The sequence below is a fragment of the Microcaecilia unicolor genome, chromosome 7, assembly GCF_901765095.1.
Source record: "Microcaecilia unicolor chromosome 7, aMicUni1.1, whole genome shotgun sequence".
NCBI lineage: Eukaryota > Metazoa > Chordata > Amphibia > Gymnophiona > Siphonopidae > Microcaecilia > Microcaecilia unicolor.
This window is the reverse complement of record NC_044037.1, coordinates 43,605,296-43,623,149: the sequence shown is the minus strand read 5'-3', so window position 1 is coordinate 43,623,149 and position 17,854 is coordinate 43,605,296. Positions and strand designations below refer to the sequence as shown.

The window sequence follows — 17,854 nt, the reverse complement described above, 5'->3', positions numbered from 1 at the left end:
GTGGGTACAGTGGTTTCTGGGTGAGTTTTGGAGGGCTCACAGTTTCCACCACAAATGTGACAGGTAGAGGGAGACAGGGTCCAGAGTCCCCCATTCCATGGTGCCTGCACTGCACTGACCACTACACTGCTCCAGGGACCTGCATGCTGCTCTAATAGACCTAGCTCTAACATCTGAGGCTATCATAGAGGTTGCTAAATCATATTTGTATTCACATTTGTGGGGGGGTGGGAGGAGGTACAGTGACCACTGGGATGGTATTGGGGTTGGGTCATCCCTGATTCCCTCCAGTGGTCATCTGGTCATTTAGGGCACCCTTTTGTGTCTTATTCGTTATAAAAATAGGTCTAGCTCAAAAAGTCTTAGTTTTAGGTCCTGGATGGTTTTCTTTTATTCCATTATGGCTGAAAAACGTCCAAATGTTAGGAACGCCCAGATTCTACCTTTAAACACGCCCTCTTGTGATTTGAACGCACTTCTGATGGACTTCATAGAAAAAACGTGTAAAAATTGGTTTGAAAATACCAATTTGGACGTTTTGTGAGAAAAACATCCAAATGCAGATTTATGCCACTTTTTGGTATTTTTCTCTAGTGAAAATGAACTCCATAGTAACCTATGGAACTTTGTAAGTCTAAATTGCTTTGAGAATGAGTCCCACTGTTTAGCATGCTCACATGAAAACTACTCTCCTTATCCTAAAATCTACTACCATTACTGATATAATATCCTCAGAAGATTGTTTTTCTGTTCGTCTTTGTTGCAAGAGATATTAGGATATCGATCTTACCACACTGGAAAGATTTATCACAATGGTATATGATTACATGGTGGAATATAGTCCTTCAGACTTAGATATGAAGCTTATTTAGCTAAGAAAAGAAATTTGTTATGCAAATTCAATAACAAATTTTGATTTATTTTATTAATGAGACACTGAAGTGAAATGATCCATGCTTATTTTAATTGTTTGCTGGTTATGATGTTTATATACCCCCAAATTCTATATATGCACTTTAATTTCCACACGGAAATTGAAACATATTGTACAACAGTGCATGTAACTTAATTGGTTAACTACTGTAGCTAATTGGCACTGTTAATAGGATGTTAAGCAATTATCATCACTAATTGGCATTAACATTTATGCACACTCTCTAACTGTATTTTGTAATGTGATATATGTAAATTTCAAGCCACATAGTTGAAAAGGGGGTGTGGTGGGTGTGGAATGGGAGGGTCATGGGCGTTTCAAAAATCTATGCACATTATTAGAATACACCAGCTCTGCGCCTAATTTAGGTGTCGGGATTTGGTCACGTTGAGAGCTGCTCGGTGTACTGTGTTCTATATAGTACTGCGTGGAAATTTAAGCCAATTCTATTAACTTTAGAGAATATGAGTAGGTGTATTCTTTTTTACCATTCAGATTTTTCAATTGCCATATATAGAATCTAGCCCATAGTCTGTATTTTCTGTTTGTTTGTATCATTTTTGAAACATTTAAATAAACTAAGACTTAAAAAAAACAACAACCCAGAAAAGAATCGGTGATTCAGGGTTTATTGAGGTGCGGATTTTTAGACTTTTAGGTTAGTTTTTTATTTTGTCTTCTTTTATTTATGTTTTTATTGTTATCTGCTTAGTGTTAGGTGGGATATAAATTTTTTAAATACGTAATAAAATTGCCTCCAAAAGGAGGTTTCTTGAATTTTAGAAATTTGGCCAGCAGCATTCCATCAAAACTGATTAGAGAATAGAAAAACATTTTTCCAGTTGGCACGCAGATCATCCGTAATGCCGCTGTAATTATTAACTCGAGTAGACTCAGCTGGTCATCTGTAAAAACCTTGTCTAATCTTAAGGAATGAAAAATGACAATATTGGGTTTTGATAGTAAATTTGTTTTAAAGATTCCTTGGATTCCTTTCCGTATCAGAGTCCAAAAAGATTGACTCAGAAACATTCATAAATCATGTGAATCAAAGTTCCAGTCTGTAAACCACAATGCTAACATTTGAGTTATTTAAACCCCCCTCTCCACATATCCAAATAGCTTTATGTGAGAGAAAGTAAAGGGATTGTAACAAATTAGCAGATTGTATTGGACAATTCACTTTTGTCCAAAACAGATGCCAATTAAATTTAACAGTGGGAATAATTCCATCCTTAAGCGAAACGTCTTCCAAACTTTTGAAGTTCACGGGGGCGTCGGAAGTATAGCGAAGGCGGGACTGGGGCGTGCTTAACACATGGGCATCTTCGGCCGATAATGGAAAAAAGAAGGGCTGACTTTACTTGGTCCATTTTGTTTTGCAACCAAGCCTCAAAAAGGTGCCCGAACTGACCAGATGACCACCGGAGGGAATCAGGGATGACCTCCCCTTACTTCCCCAGTGGTCACTAACACCCTCCCACCCTAAAAAAATATTTAAATATTTTTTGCCAGGCTCTATGCCAGCCTCAAATGTCATACCCAGCTTCCTGACAGCCATATGCAGGTCCCTGGAGCAGGTTTAGTGGGTGCAGTTCACTTCATGCAGGTGGACCCAGGCGTATCCCCCCCTACCTGTTCCACTTGTGGTGGTAAATGTGAGCCCTTCAAAACCCACCACAAACCCACTGTACCCATGTGTAGGTGCCCCCCTTCACCCCTTAGTGCCATGGTAGTGTTGTACAGTTGTGGGGAGAGGGTTTGGGGGGGCTCAGCACCCAAGGTAAGGGAGCTGTGCATCTGGGAGCAATTTGTGAAGTCCACTGCAGTGCCCCCCTAGGGTGCCCAGTTGCTGTCCTGGCATGTCAGGGGGACCAGTGCACTACAAATGCTGGCTCCTCCCACGACCAAAGGGCTTGGTCGTTTCTGAGATGGGCGTCCTTGGTTTCCATTATCGCTGAAAACTGGGGACGACCATCTCTAAGGACGACCATCTCTAAGGTTGACCTAAATGTTGAGATTTGGGCGTCCCCACCGTATTATCAAAACGAAAGATGGCCACCCATAATATAGGTTTCCCCGCCCCTTCATTGGGACGTCCTGCGAGGACGCCCTCAGGAAAACTTTGCCCGTTCAATTATGCCCCTCAGCTAAGAATGATACAAAAACAGAAGAAACAAATCTTCGCAAGGGTATAGAATGTAGAATAAACAGCGAAGAGGACTGAAAATAAAAGATGCTCCAGTTAAAAATGAAAAATTGAAAATTTATTGATTGAACACGACTCCAGGTAAAAATGAAAAAATTGAAAATGTATTGATTAATGAACACGACTCAAAATGAAAAATTAAAAAAATCAATACATTTTCAATTTTTCATTTTTACCTGAGTCGTGTTCATCAATAAATTTTCAATTTTTCATTTTTACCTGGAGCATCTTTTATTTTCAGTCTTCCTCAGCTAAGAACACCTTACAAAGTAGTGGATTCAGTGTATTTTTCTGATTGAGTAGGGAAAGTAACAGTGCCATAGTAAAAATGTTCTTTGTGTATGACATATGCAGCAGTTCGAGCATAAGGAAAAGCTCCATACAAGGAATACATATACAGTTCCAAAGAAATACAGTAGTAGCTTAAGCAGATGACTTCCTGTTATTTTTGGAAAATCCCCAAGAGTCTATGACAGCCACTGTTAGATTTAGTAAATTCTCAACAATCTGGATACAAAATTAATTGGGGAAAATGAGAGATTTTATAGAATCCACAATGCAACTCAATAGGAATAGAATTTTGGAGATTATACAAAGACACTACTTTCTCTATCATGGTGGAGATGCTTGGAAGCAATTACATAAATTGACTACATTCTGAGCACTCTACTAGGCATATGCCCTAAATTATTGTATTCTAAAACAGTGGTTCCCAAACCTAGTCCTAGAGGCATCCCCAAGTGGTCAAATTCACCCCAGATCACCCGACCTTTAAGAAGCGGCTCAAGACCTTCCTTTTCGGTAGAACATATGCCGTGAGCCCTCCTGGTGTCGCATCCTTCTGAACCATGGCTGCCATAGCAACTAATTGTCACCTTCTCCTCTCTCCCTCTCCCTCCTGTTGTTCCTCTTTCCCTCCTACGACACTAATTACTGTATTTTGTATTATTGTTCCTTAATAGACTATTGTACGCCACATTGAGCCTGCCCGTGGGTGGGAATAATGTGGGATATAAATGCCATAAATAAATAAATCCCACCCAGTCAAGTTTTGAGGCTATCCACAATGAATATTCATAAGAGACACATTCACATGCACTGCCTCCAACTGCATTCAGATCTCTCTCATGAATATTCATTGTGGATAACCTGAAAACCTGACTGGCTGGGGTGCCTCCAGGACAATGTTTTGGAATCACTGTTGTAGAATAAATGGAAATGTTAAATTCTTATAGAAGGGCCAGCCCTAAATAGCTTTGCGTACTCTTAAAGCATCAAAACAAAGAGGAGAACTTTCCAAACACAAAATTGTCACATTATGTAGTATATTGGGTGATGGCTGATGATATTCCAGATCTTAAGCCTTCCTAGTAGCAAGTGGAACAAGATTTTATTCACCCAGTCCCTATTGACCAACTAGCCATTATATCTAACATTAAATGGATCATTGATTTTTGTTCCATTAAATGCAACTTAACAAGCTTTCACGATTCTAGACAATGGTTTAAATTAATACAAACCCTGTTATGTTATAATTCCAGCATAAAAAATGGACATTGAACAATATTACAGCTTTTGTGGCAGCAAAGAGGAATTTGGACATTGGTTTATATTACTACTACTACTACTACTATTTAGCATTTCTATAGCGCTACAAGGCATAAGAGATCAACTATTATTTTTTCGAATCTACAGACATGACATGAGTTGCGTCACCCTAAACATTATTGTTTGCTTCAGTTAAGACACAGCATTGAATAGTGTTATGCCAGTATAATCAAATATTCTGAGGGACCAGATATTCAACAATTAAATATGGTAGTATAAAACAGATTAACCAGCAGATTGAAAGCAAATCATTGAAAGTAATTTTTTCACGCATGCATAATTTAAGCTGTGAAATCTGTGGTCAAGGCAGCTAACATAGGGTGGCTCAAAAGAGGTTCAGACAAGTTACTGGAGGAAAAGCCCCAAAATGGATTCCCTAGTGTCGACCGAGTTAGGCCATTGCTTATCCATTTATTTATTTTTAATTTAATTTCTTATATATCGCCTGAATACTATCGAAGTCATGTACATTCAGGTACATTGAAATGAGAAATTTGGTCTACTTCTTTGAGAATCGCCAGATCCTTGTGACCCAGACTAGTTGCTGTTGGGAGACAGGATACTGGATGAATTAGATATTGGTCTGAGTCAGCATGGCTCCTTATACTGATATAGGGAAAAACAATTGAAAACTTACACTTCTGAAGGAGTGCAGTCCTGTTTTGTTTAACAGAAGGTTGATCTAGCTGTCAGTGGCTTCCTCATGGAAATTTTGTTTTTGTTTCTTATACATATCTGTCCCCTTTCACGTGTGGTGGGATGTGACTGCCCAGTGTTGACTGGTTTTAACTCTATTAATTCAGGTCCTACCCAAGGACCTGGGAATCATAGAGATATTGCCATAAAATGTATGTTGTTCTTATGAGTAGGGACTTGAGAGCGGTAGGGAGGTTGGAGTATTGTTAGGGGGGGGGGGGTTTGCAGTAGGTCACTTCATAAAGGAAAAATTCAAACAGCAGACACTACGTTGCAGTTACTACGATTGTTTAGCAATTTTAATGCAATTTGAGGGCAATTCTACAACTGGGCACCTCCATTTAGGCACCCTGAGGATGTGTAGTAAGAACTTACTCTATAGTGGCACCTGGGCGCCCAGGTTGTGTTATAGAATGTTATGTACCTGATATCAGCATGCCTAACATTCCGTGCCCACACTTACAACCAGCCACAGACTTTGCATAACGTCAGGCCCCTAAATGGAGTGGAGGAGTGGCCTAGTGGCTAGAGCACCGATCTTGAAATCCAGAGGTGGCTGGTTCAAATCCCACTGCTGCTCCTTATGATCTTGGGTGTCACGGTGGTGACTGTTTCCTTGTCTGTGCTCACCTCGCCCTCTGTGACATCAACCGGTAGCTGCTATGAACTGTCACACATTCCAGACTTGAGTCCGGTCCCGGATCTTCCAGGCTGCCAGACTTGCTTTTCTTGTTTGTGCCTGAACAGCACCCGTAGCTGCCTTGTGATTCCTGCAGCTGAACTTCAGCTGCTGATGGGCTTTATTAGCCACCTGAAACTTCTGTGTTTGCCTTTGCATTGTCTAAGGTCCCTGGTATGTGGGTGTGCTCTGTGCACTTCTGCCTATCCAGTTCTAGTCTGAGTTTCTTGCCTGGTTCTATTTGTGTGTAGTTAGCTTGGTTTTATTGCTTAGCTCCTAGTCTTGTTTCTGGTCAGGCATTTCCTTGTCTTGTGTCCTGTGTTCCTCTTTAGTGGCTGCTTGGCAGCTTTCAGTCCTGACTCTCACCTGTCCTGTGTTTCTGTCTTAGTGGCTGCCCTGGCAGCTTTTAGTCCTGACTCTGTTGTGTGTTTCCTGTTGGTATCCAGTTCCTGCCCTGTCCTGTAAGTCCTGCCGGCCGCCTGCACCCAGAGGCTCAACTCCTGGGGAACGGCGGTCAAGCGCAGGTGAAGTCTAGCGTTCCTGCTCTGCCTGTCTCAGCTTGTTTGCCTCTGCTGCAACTCCAGTCTGGGGTTCAGTCCTGTTCTGCCTTGCCTCTGGTTTGGGGGTGGTTTTGCCTGCCACTGCCGATCCACGGCAGTGGTCCAAGGCTCACAACCCTGTGCCTCCGTGAGAAGCCTGACAGAATGCAAAGGCCATGAGCTCGGCAAGATCATCCTTCCAGCTGGGTTTTCTGCCCGTGACTTTTTTCTCTGTTGGCAATCCGGGGCTCATGCCGGGTTCCGCTCCTAGTTCCAGTGTGGATTCCAGTCCCAACCCAGTTTCTGATCTTGATTGTTGGATGACCTCACAATTACCGCTATAAACTTTGTTCTGATCTAGCCTTGAAGATCCTGAAGCTGCAGCCTGAGAGAAAGCGTCTCTAGAGGCTTGGGTTCTTTATAAACCCAGTTTCTGCTCTTGATCCTTTTATCACACTCTTCTAGTATCGCTGCAAACTTTCCTTGGATCCAACCCTTTGGGATACTCCTGAAGCGGACGCTGAAAGAAGGCGTTGTGGTAGCCCCGAGTTCAGGGCTCGTATGCAGGTTTTGTGGAGCCTTCGGGTCCCAGTCCAGCTCCGGTTCAGAAGTTCCGCTTCTAGCCCAAGCCTCTGATTCAGCCCGAGTGGCGCTGCCAGCCAAGCTTCTGACTCAGGCTGAGTTCCGGTTCCAGCTGAGATGCTGGGTCAGGCCGAGTTCCAGTTCCAGCCAAGCTGCTGAGTCCAAGCCGAGTTCCAGCTCCAGCCGAGATGCTGGGGTCCAGGCCGAGTTCCAGTTCCAGCCAAGCTGAGTCCACGCCGAGTTCCATTTTCAGCCGAGATGCTGAGTCCATGCCGAGTTTCCAGCCAAGCTGCTGAGTCCACGCCGAGTTCCGGTTTCAGCCGAGATGCTGAGTTTGAGCCGAGTTCCAGCCCTGATGCTGAGTCCACTTCCGAATTCTAGTTCCAGCCAAGATGCTGAGTCCACTCCGAGTGCCAGTTCCAGCCAAGATGCTGAGGTCTAAGTCCAAGTTCCAGTTCCAGCCAAGATGTTGAACCCATTCCTGCGTTCCAGCTCCAGCCAAGAGGCTAGATGCAATCCTGATGCAGTCCAAGGTCCAGTCTTGACTCCTGTTCAAGCTCCAGGCAAGCTACCCCTGGTCATGTTTTGAAGCTCCTCCGTAGGTTTCACCATTGTTACCCATGGAGACCTGAATTCCCCGTGGAGTCGGGGGGGCCATGATGGAGAGGTACTGGTCACGGTGGTGACTGTTTCCTTGTCTGTGCTAACCTCGCCCTCTGGTGGCCTGAACCGGGGCTGCTATGAACTGTCATACGTTCCAGACTTCAGCCCAGTCCGGTCCGGATCTTCCAGGCAGCCAGACTTACTGTTCTTGTTTGTGCCTGAGCAGCACCCATAGCTGCCTTGTGATTCCTGCAGCTTGAACTTAAGCTGCTGATGGGCTTTATTAGCCACCTGGAAACTTCTGTGTTTGCCTTTGCATCGTCTAAGGTCCCTGGTATGTGGGTGTGCTCTGTGCACTTCTGCCTAGTCCGTTCTAGTTTGAGTTTCTTGCCTGGTTCTAGTTTGTTTGTGTGGTAGTTAGCTTTGGTTTTATTGCTTAGTTCCTAGTCTTGTTTCTGGTCTGCATTTCCTTGTCTTGTGTCTGTGTTCCTTTTTAATGGCTGCTTGGCAGCTTTCAGTCCTGACTCTCACCTGTCTGTGTTTCTGTCTTAGTGGCTGCCTGGGAGCTTTTAGTCCTGACTCTGTTGTGTGTTTCCTGTTGGTATCCAGTTCCTGCCCTGGCCTGTAAGTCCTGCCAGCCGCCTGCACCAGGTGCTCAACTCCTGGGGAACGGCGGTCAAGCGCAGGTGAAGTCTAGCTGTTCCTGCTCTGCCTGTCCCAGCTTGTTGCCTCTGCTGCAATTCCAGTCCGGGGTTCCAGTCCTGTTCTGCCTGCCTCTGGTTTGGGGGTGGTTTTGCCGCGCCACAGCAGTGGTCCAAGGGCTCACAAACCCTGTGCTTCCGTGAGAAGCCTGACATTGGGCAAGTCACTTAACCCTCTTTTGCCTCAGGTACAAACTTAGATTGTGAGCCCTCCTGGGACAGAGAAATATCCAAAGTACCTGAATGTAACTCATCTTGAGCTACTACTGAAAAGGTGTGAACAAAAATCCAATAAAAATAATAAATGCATCAAGAATATGAGTACTGGGAGCCCCACCCAAGCGATACCCCTTTCATTTACTCACTATTTAAGTTTTGTGTGCTGTTAAAGAGTTACTTTTATGCATCCTGCTGTCACTTTCGTGGGTAAGCGTACACTTAGATGTGTGTACACATGCAAGGGGTGTGTAAATGGCATACAGATTATAGATTGCCCCTTTTATGTTTGGTTATTCTTATGGTTATACGCTAGCATACAAGAATGAATCACTGTATGCTAACGGTTGTTTCTTTTTATATATTATGCTCAAACAGTACAAAAAAGAATGTATGCTGTTCCGAGTAGGGTATTTTTGGTAAAATTGAAGGGGTTGTGTCTTTTAAATTTAAAATTTCCAGTATTGTACGAGTTCAAATGGTATTGCTCCAAGTGCTCCAGTCCACAATTGGTGTTACATTTGAGTTTTTTTTCCCCTCCAAAGTCTGTCCATTTGCAAATCATGGTATATTATTTTTTTTATAGCTGTTTACATCATTCTGCCATCACTGGGTATTGCCACAACTGTTTTCTAGGGCCGTGATTCTAGTAGTGTTGGGAACCAAGTGCCTGTTTGTTTCATTAAATTCCTGCAAGATATTGACCTTCTTATTTTCTGTAACCTTGTCAATAGTGATAATGATCCCAATAGTTGTTTGCTATAGTAAAACCATACTTTTTGTAGAGATTCCCATGGATTAATTTAGCCACGTCATCATGGGCACTGTTTGTATTCAGTTGAGCTATTTTGTTACAGGCACTGATTAGATGTTTTTTTTATCTTTGGCTATGCCGTAATGGACATTTCTGTCATTTGAAAATTTTTCAGGTTTAGCTTAATTTGTTTGTAATGCCTGCCTTGGGCTGCTAAGATCATTTCTTCAGAGTTCAAGTGCTTTAGTTTTCAGTGATTGCCTTGATAGGTGTTGTCACATTTCTTATTGATATCTTTTATGTATTGGCCATTTGTCTTTCCAGTTGTTGAACTTGCATTCTTTTTTCAATTCTGATGTTTTCAGCGTTTTTTTATTTCTTTTGCAAGTGTCAATAAATACAGGCTCTTTACGCTTTCTTTGGATAGCATGTTCAGAGGAGGCTACGGGAACCCTTGACAGCCTGAGGGGCACCTTGGCTAAGGTGCATCCTGAGAACTCCTGCCAGCTATCCTTCCTCCCCAGGCCTGAGCACAGTGTCTCTGCAGAGGACCCTAGCATGACTGTCCCCAGCAGAAGAGATCCAAACCTGGAATCCCTGTATCACAGCACACAGTTCTGTGACTTGAGTGACATTTATGACATTTAATCCACTGGTGTGACACCTCTTTGAGGATGCAGTAGAGCAAGGCTATTACTTGAACCTTCTTCAGATTCATTTTCAGGTGTTCAGTGGAAGTAAGATGTGCCAAGATTTCTCAATGCTTCCATTAGGAGGTCGCCCAGAAAAATATATATTTATGTTCTTTTAGCAAAGTGCAGCTAATGTGTTTCTTCTTTACTGCCAGCATGTTGGTTCCACATCTGCAGACGAACAGCTTCAGAGATGTTTCCTCCCCTAAAAAAGAACAGAGTATCAAGGCAGACCCCAGAAGACAGAGGGATGTGGGCCACACAGAACTTCCTCGCCTAAAGTATCAAATGCGCCTTCTAAATTTAACATCTTAATTACGTAATGTAAATTTGGCTCCTAAATGGTTAATGGGGAGAATAAGGAGGACAATATGTGTAGTGTGGCCCATCGGCTCCTAAGTAATTATAACGGAGAGAAGGAAGATAAATGTTTTAGTGCGCCTATCCATGAATGCAGCTGCTGTAACAGCCCATCATTAGTTGTGAGTTTGACATAACCTGCATTAAGTGAAGGCCTCTGAAAGAAAAAGGCATAAAAATAAAAACTCCTTCTGTCTTATTTGGTCATTCAATATCCTTTTCATATACTGATGGCTCCCCTCCTCCCAGTAGGTGACAACAAACCATCATCCAGCTTCCAAATGCTCATTTCACGTCATACTATGTTCTTATCTTTTAAAAATCCAATTTATAGCATATATTTGTCAAAAAATGAGCTCTGAAGATGGTGTGACAGTTCACTGGTACCCTGAACTTTCAGAATGCAGTTCATTTTATGATGTCGCATGCTTGATGCCAGAGAAGTCAGCAGCAGGGGGGGCTTAGGGCTCTGTAGATCCATGGAGGCAGCCATTTTGATATAGGAAAAGTTTGAGATCATGGATTGAACTGGACCCTGCTGCAAATTAGGAAGAAAGAATATTATACGAGAATCCCTCTCGTTGATTCCCTCCTGACTCCATATTAGTCAGTCTTGTTTTCTAAGACTCATCCCAGTGACCTCTGTGTCTTATCTGTTTTTCTGGCTGAAAACTGGGACTGACTTCAGCATATATTCTTTGTGGGAGGGAGGGATTTGATGCTATTTTTTTTAAGGAAGTTTAATTCCCATTTGGCTAGATTAAATAGTTTCACGTCCCAGTTGGGTTGAGTGGAAGTGTGTTAAACTTCTATATATGCAGGTTTTCAGTCTCAGTCAAAGGGCCACTATTTGAACTATAATGTATGATGGTGGACGAGGACCAGTTTAACCCCCCAGTCTCCCTAGTTGTCCGTCTTTTGATTCTCTATTGTTTTGGGTAAAAGAACATATAAATTCCATCCTTTTTCTATGGTTTTACCTAAGTTCAGTCCTCCTTTGACTTCAAGCATGTTTAAATTCTCTGACTGTGGTAGCCTCCACTGTCTTCCTCTATGGCTTTTACAATACATAAGCCCTTATACCACCAAGCTTTGTAGTAATCCATACAGCAGCTACCAAAGAGAAGAATTTTATCAGACCATGTATGTTTTATGTGCTTTGTTGACCATAGCTAGCATTGATTTCATGGAGTTTATGTCTTGACTGGAGAGCAGTAGACTGAGAACGAGGTTCAATCCCACTGTGGCTCCTCATGACCGTGGAGAAGTCACTTAACCCTTCATTTCCTTAGGTACAAACTTAGATTGTAAGCCTTCCAGGAAATGGGAAATATCTACTGTGCCTAAATATAACGCACCTTGAGCTGCTGCTGAAAAAACTGTGATCCAAATCCAAATGAATTAATAATGTCAGCATAGTGATAGGTTAATCCAAAACTGAGTAAGGCTGTTCAAACAATTGTTGCCTTGTGCTTATGGATGCTGCTTTGTACAGGTTACCCCAGCTTTCTTGGAAGCCTGTTGCTTATTCTCTCTTTTTTGGCTCTTTGTTTCATCTGAGTGATTAGCACTGACACTCCCTCCCTCATTTCTTCTATTCTCCCCCCCCCCCCCCCCACTTCTGCCTTTACCATGGCACACTGTGTTTGCCCCAAGCATGATTAACTTCTGTTACTTTTTTTTGTTACCGCTACCTTTACTGTGTTTTCTCATGTTTATTTGCATTTCCCTCCCTGCATCTCCACATCATGCTGAATTTTTTTTTTTGTGGAACATCTCAGAATGTGGCCACGATAGGTATGGATTCCCAAGAGAGCTCTTCAGTATTGATGTACTGGAAAAAAGATCCAGGTAGACCTTGGAAAAGATAAGCCAAGTGATCTATAATAAAAGTGAAACAGAAAACATTGCCTAATCTGAGTGAGGGAATATGGCAAATTTCACCTTCCTCTGCTTTACAGTATAGATTTTTTTCATATCCTTTATTTTCCTTTTCATAAGCAAAGACATTTTGATTGTCTGAAACCTTTTTTTGTGGGTATTGTAGGCTATAGACATTTTAGTAATGTGTTCTGAACTGCTTCTAGCCTCTCATTGTCCTTGCAAACAGTTCTCAAAGTAAGGTCTTGCTAAAGATCTACAAAGAGACAAAAATCCCCTTTTTCCTCGCTAATGATACTTATGCCACTGAGCATACCATTAGCCTTCCAGGATGCTTTATTTAATTGACTAGCTATCTTGAAATCGTCTGACATTATTACTCTTACATCTTTCTTGTTTAACGGTTTTGTTTCTTAACTTTCTAACTGATATGTGATTAAGGACTTGTGCATCCCAAATGCATGATTCATAGGGTCTCTCAGATTCCCATTTATTTATTGGTTTATTTATTTTATTCCTACTGACTTGTCTGCTCTTGGAGATTTTTCTGTCATATGCAAAAAGCATTTCTTCTATAAATTCCAATTTGTCTCACCCCTCCTGAAATGATCTGGCACGGAGGAGTGGCCTAATGATTAGTGTAGTGGTTGCGGACCTGGGGAACTGGTTTGATTCCTCCTGCTTGCCTGATGGTCCTTGAGACCCTGGGCAAGTCACTTAACCCTCCGTTGCCCCAGGTACAACAGTAGTACAATGTACTACTTAGATTGTGAGCCCACTTGTAAAATGACACTGTAAACCACTTAGGTGTAAACGGTATATAAATACATAAATGAATGAGTGAATATGAAGAGGTCTATTAGAGAGGCCACAAAGTGATGGGAACTTTATCCATATGTGGTGGGAGTGCAACTGCCTCAAAAAAAAAAAAAAAAAAAAGGCAGTTGAAAAGTTTTGTGATTATGCCTTTTGAGCTAGATCAAAAAACTAGCTTCCAAGGTTGAATAGGGTTTTGAGTAGTAAAAAGGAACTGGTTCAGCAACTAGTATTGGCTGCCAAGTTTGTGTTGGCCAGATATCGAAATCTCCTGTATTCCTGATTTACAAGGAGTGGATAGCTAAAGTGCAGAAAATGAACTGTGATGATGTAACCAGCACTGTAAAAGTGAAATATGATATGTTTTGAAAAGTCAGGGTCCCTTCACGGATGCACAGAAAAGGAGATATTAAGATGTGAACGCAAAGCTGAGTAGAAAAGGATAAATAAATAAACAGAACCTCCAAATAAGCAACTAGACATAAAAAAAGAATTCATGAAACTAAAGCAGATGAGGTTAAACATGGTCTGGACATTTCTATAGTACAGGCTGTGGTGAGAGAGGGGGACTGTACTCTGCTGCCATTGTGAGCTGTTGGATATACCGAGCTTCTCATTTTTCCCCCCAAACCCACCTCCCCGTTCCCCTCGTTTTCTATTTCTGTTGATGTCTCTCTCATTCTCCCTGTCTCTTCAGCTCGTAACCTTGGGGTCATCTTTGACTCTTCTCTCTCCTTCTCTGCTCCTATCCAGCAGATTGCCAAGCACTGTCGTTTCGTTCTTACAACATCCGTAAAATCAGCTCCTTTCTTTCTGAACACTCTACCAGAACCCTCTCACCACACCTTGTCACTCTCGTTTAGACCCTGCAATCTGCTTCTTGCTGGCCTCCACTTAGTCACCTCTCCCCTCTCCAGTCGTGTTCAAAACTCTGCTGCCCGTCTCGTCTTCCGCCAGGGTCGCTTTAACTCATACTACCCCTCTCCTCAGGTCGCTTCACTGGCTCCCTATCTGTTTTCGTATTCTGTTTAAACTTCTACTAACCTATAAATGTATCCACTCTGCTGCTCCCCCACTCTGCTGCTCCCCAGTGTCTCTCCACACTCGTCCTTCCCTACTCCCCTTGCGCTTCGATCCATGGATAAATCCTTCTTATCTGTTCCCTTCCCACTACTGCCACCTCCAGATTTCGCTCCTTTTGTCTCGCTGCACCCTTCGCCTGGAATAAACTTCCTGAGCCCCTGCGTCTTGCCCCATCCTTGATCATCTTTAAATCTAGATTGAAAGCCCACCTCTTTAACATTGCTTTTGACTTGTAACCACTTGTAACCTCTCGCTTCTACCTACCCTCCTCTCCTCTTTCCTCTACATATTAATGTATTGCTTTGCTTTATTATTATTTTTTGTCTATTAGATTGTAAGCTGTTTGAGCAGGGACTGTCTTTCTTCTATGTTTGTGCAGCGCTGTGTACGCTTTGTAGCGCTATATAAATGCTAAATAGTAGTAGTATACGGTCACCACCTTCAGGAGCAAGTAGGAACTGAAGCTTGTAATGTGTGAAAAGAGGCAGAATATCCTTGGTGATTTTTATTTTTCTGTCTTTTCAGGTCTTTTGGTTGGTGTTGTTCTTCGGTATGGCATTCACGTTCCCAGTGATATCAACAATGCGACCTTGACTTGCAAACTGCAGACAAGTCCTGCCACGCTTTAGTAAATGTCAGTGATAAATTATATGAATATTCTTTGAAGGGGGAAATCCGTCCACAGGCGGCCTATAATGTCCAGGATAATGATATGCTGCGAAGGTAAGACAAATTTCTTTTTGAATATCAGCATGTTCAAAAATATTGTAATGATAACTAGAAAGTGTTGTGTTTTAATGTATTTGTGGGCTAGCTTTGAATCATAAACACTTCTTGGTAAGAGGTAACATAGTAACAAAGTGATACTTATTACCAAGAAGTGTTTTAATTAAGGACCAAATCTTACTTGGTGGCTCTCTGGTCTCTTCACTGCCTGACGGCCTGTTTGGAAGAAACAATCTAAAGATTGGTTCGATTGGCTCCTGGTGTCAGTTGAACTATTTTCAAATGTGGTCCTTTATTTCTAGGTGACGTTTGACCCGGAAGTGTTTTTCAACATTCTGCTGCCTCCTATTATCTTTTATGCTGGGTACAGCCTGAAACGGGTATGTCACGCAGATTTATTTTTCTTCTTTTCACTTTTCTGGCTCTTAAGGGTTTTGTAGGTACCCTATCCTATGCACGAAAAATTCTTTTCAATCTAAAATAGGTGAGACTTATCCATTGGAGGCATGTATTTACAGTACATCTTATTTCACCTATGGAAGGTGTACCCCTGATTCATATTCCTGCATTTCAGCAAAGTATATACATATTTCTGTAGCGATGGAAAGGATGCACCAATTTCAAATGAATACATTCTTTCTGCTGCCAGGCTTTGTCACCTGGGCTCCTCCCACTCTTAGCTTGTAATATCACTTTTGAGGTTATGTTCTATGTGGATTTTATTTTACACATTGTGAGCAATTAATACCTGTAGGTCCTCAATAGCATTCAAATAAGACCCTGACTCTCCCAGCTGGGTTCTGTTTCAACAACAGATTATAGATTATGAAGGTCATTTTAGAAGCCTTGTGCCACTTTTGTAATATAAATAGCAGAGTTTATAAATGGCCAACACTGAAGATCAGCTTTATAAACAGTATTTGTATAGTTACTAAGTAACCCCTCTGTTTACTAAGCCACGCGGCAGTGCCAACACAGCCCACTCAAAGTGAATGGGTTGTGTCGGCATTAGCACACGGCAGCCGCTAGCATGACTTAGTAACGGGGGTAAATGTGATTAGTTACTGTACTTAAGTAAAAGTTTGTCACTTTTTTCTTGTTAAAAAAAAAAATACAGGATAACATTTTTACTTTTACCAAAGTAATAAGTTCACCAATTTTTACTACTTTTACCTCAGTTACATCTGATGCTTGCAGTTAAAAGTAAAAAGTAAAAGCGGAAGCAAGACTTGATGATGCTTCCTTGGTAAACCAAATGAAACAGCAAAACCTGGAACAGGATTTGCTGTTGCAAACCTCATCACACAACAGTGGATCATCTCATCTTAAGTTTTGCTGTTCAGGGAGTTTCCTGTGTTTGTTGAATTTGTTACTGGACTACAGCCCAACTGAGGCCCAGATGCATCAACCAAACGTAAAAAAATCTAAAACATAAAGTGCTTACCGAATTTGAAAAAACGAAGAATGCACCAAAAAAACAAGTCACACATGTGTCGGTGCAGTATTGTAAAGTACAATGCATTACAGATTTGTATCCCCGTTGGTATCGGCTCCTAAAGCATGCGCAGAGCCACAACTCAACACAAATGTATTAACCTACGTAGGTTGCTTACGTCAGATTGGGGCGTGCGAGGGGGGATCGGGACATGCGAGCATTTAGCTCTGTGATCCTAGCAGGAGAGTGCAGTTGAAGAGGTCCTCCTCAAGACTCCAAAAGGACGTCCTTCATAAATCCCCCTTCTAACAAAAGATCTCTTTCACTGTGATTCCCTTTAGCTCAGCAGAGAGACCTGGGCCCTGCCCCCTGCTGGGGGAAACAGAAGGGAGGGGGGGGACCTGACATGAGCAGCTTAAAGTTGTTTTCAGAACCGGGGAAATTGGCTTCAGAGGAGAGCAGAGAAGCGGGGAGGTGTTGTTTATCTCACTTTTGTTTTTAAACATGCCAGCTTGGAATTTAAGGTGCAGGGGGAAGCGGGGAGATGACAGCTCAGGCCTTTATGACTGCTCTGACTATACGTTTAATATGTCCCGGTAAATGTTTCGGTGTAATCCTCGGTATTGTTAGTGAATCCCGAATCGTCCACATTACAATGGTAGTTACTCTTTTGTATTCCGTTTCGTTAGCTGCTTGCTTCGTAGGAAAAAGGCCTTTAATGCATGCAACAGTTAGGAATTCCTTCGTTAAAGGGTTGTTAGAGGGTCGTTAAGGTTAGTGCATCTGGCCCTGAGTGATGAGTTGAGTCACTTTGAAGCAGAGCTGAAGCTGCAGTTCTTGGTGAACAGAGAACTCTCAACCACAACAGACTGCTGGTAATCCCATGGAAAATTTTACATTGGGGTGATGGTCCACTACACTGTTAGTCTTTAGAGAGGAAGTCTGCTTGTCTGACCTTAAGACTGAAAGATTCCCACACATTTAATGTTCTAACATATTCAAACAGAGTGCCATCAGACGAAAACTGTTAGAACAGCAGACATGATTCCAACTTTGTGAAAGCCTTCTCTGTAATTGGACAGTATGACAATGAAAACGAAGATGAAGATGCAAATGAGTTATACAGCACTCCTTCTAATGCAGATAATGACAGTGATGATGGTAAAGTATCCTTTGCTATACGGAAGTCAAGTGTTTCAGACAGATTCCTTTTGATCAACACCTGCAGACCGTGTCAGAAGACATCAGTAGTTTTTCAGCCTGGTCTGATTTGAAGGAACTTCTTATCAGACTGAACCCTCTGCTTCTTGCCAGTACAGTTGTTTAACACCTTTTTAGCT

General features: G+C 42.2%; 1 protein-coding gene across 1 annotated transcript in view; it reads left to right on the top strand.

Annotated features, from left to right (window-relative positions):
- The window catches only part of SLC9A6 (solute carrier family 9 member A6), a 77,730-nt gene that overhangs the window by 9,898 nt on the left and 49,978 nt on the right, over positions 1-17,854 (top strand). The window contains 3 exon segments of the mRNA XM_030209137.1: positions 14,879-14,974; positions 14,977-15,075; positions 15,380-15,459. Of these exon segments, the coding sequence (XP_030064997.1) occupies positions 14,879-14,974; positions 14,977-15,075; positions 15,380-15,459 (275 nt within the window).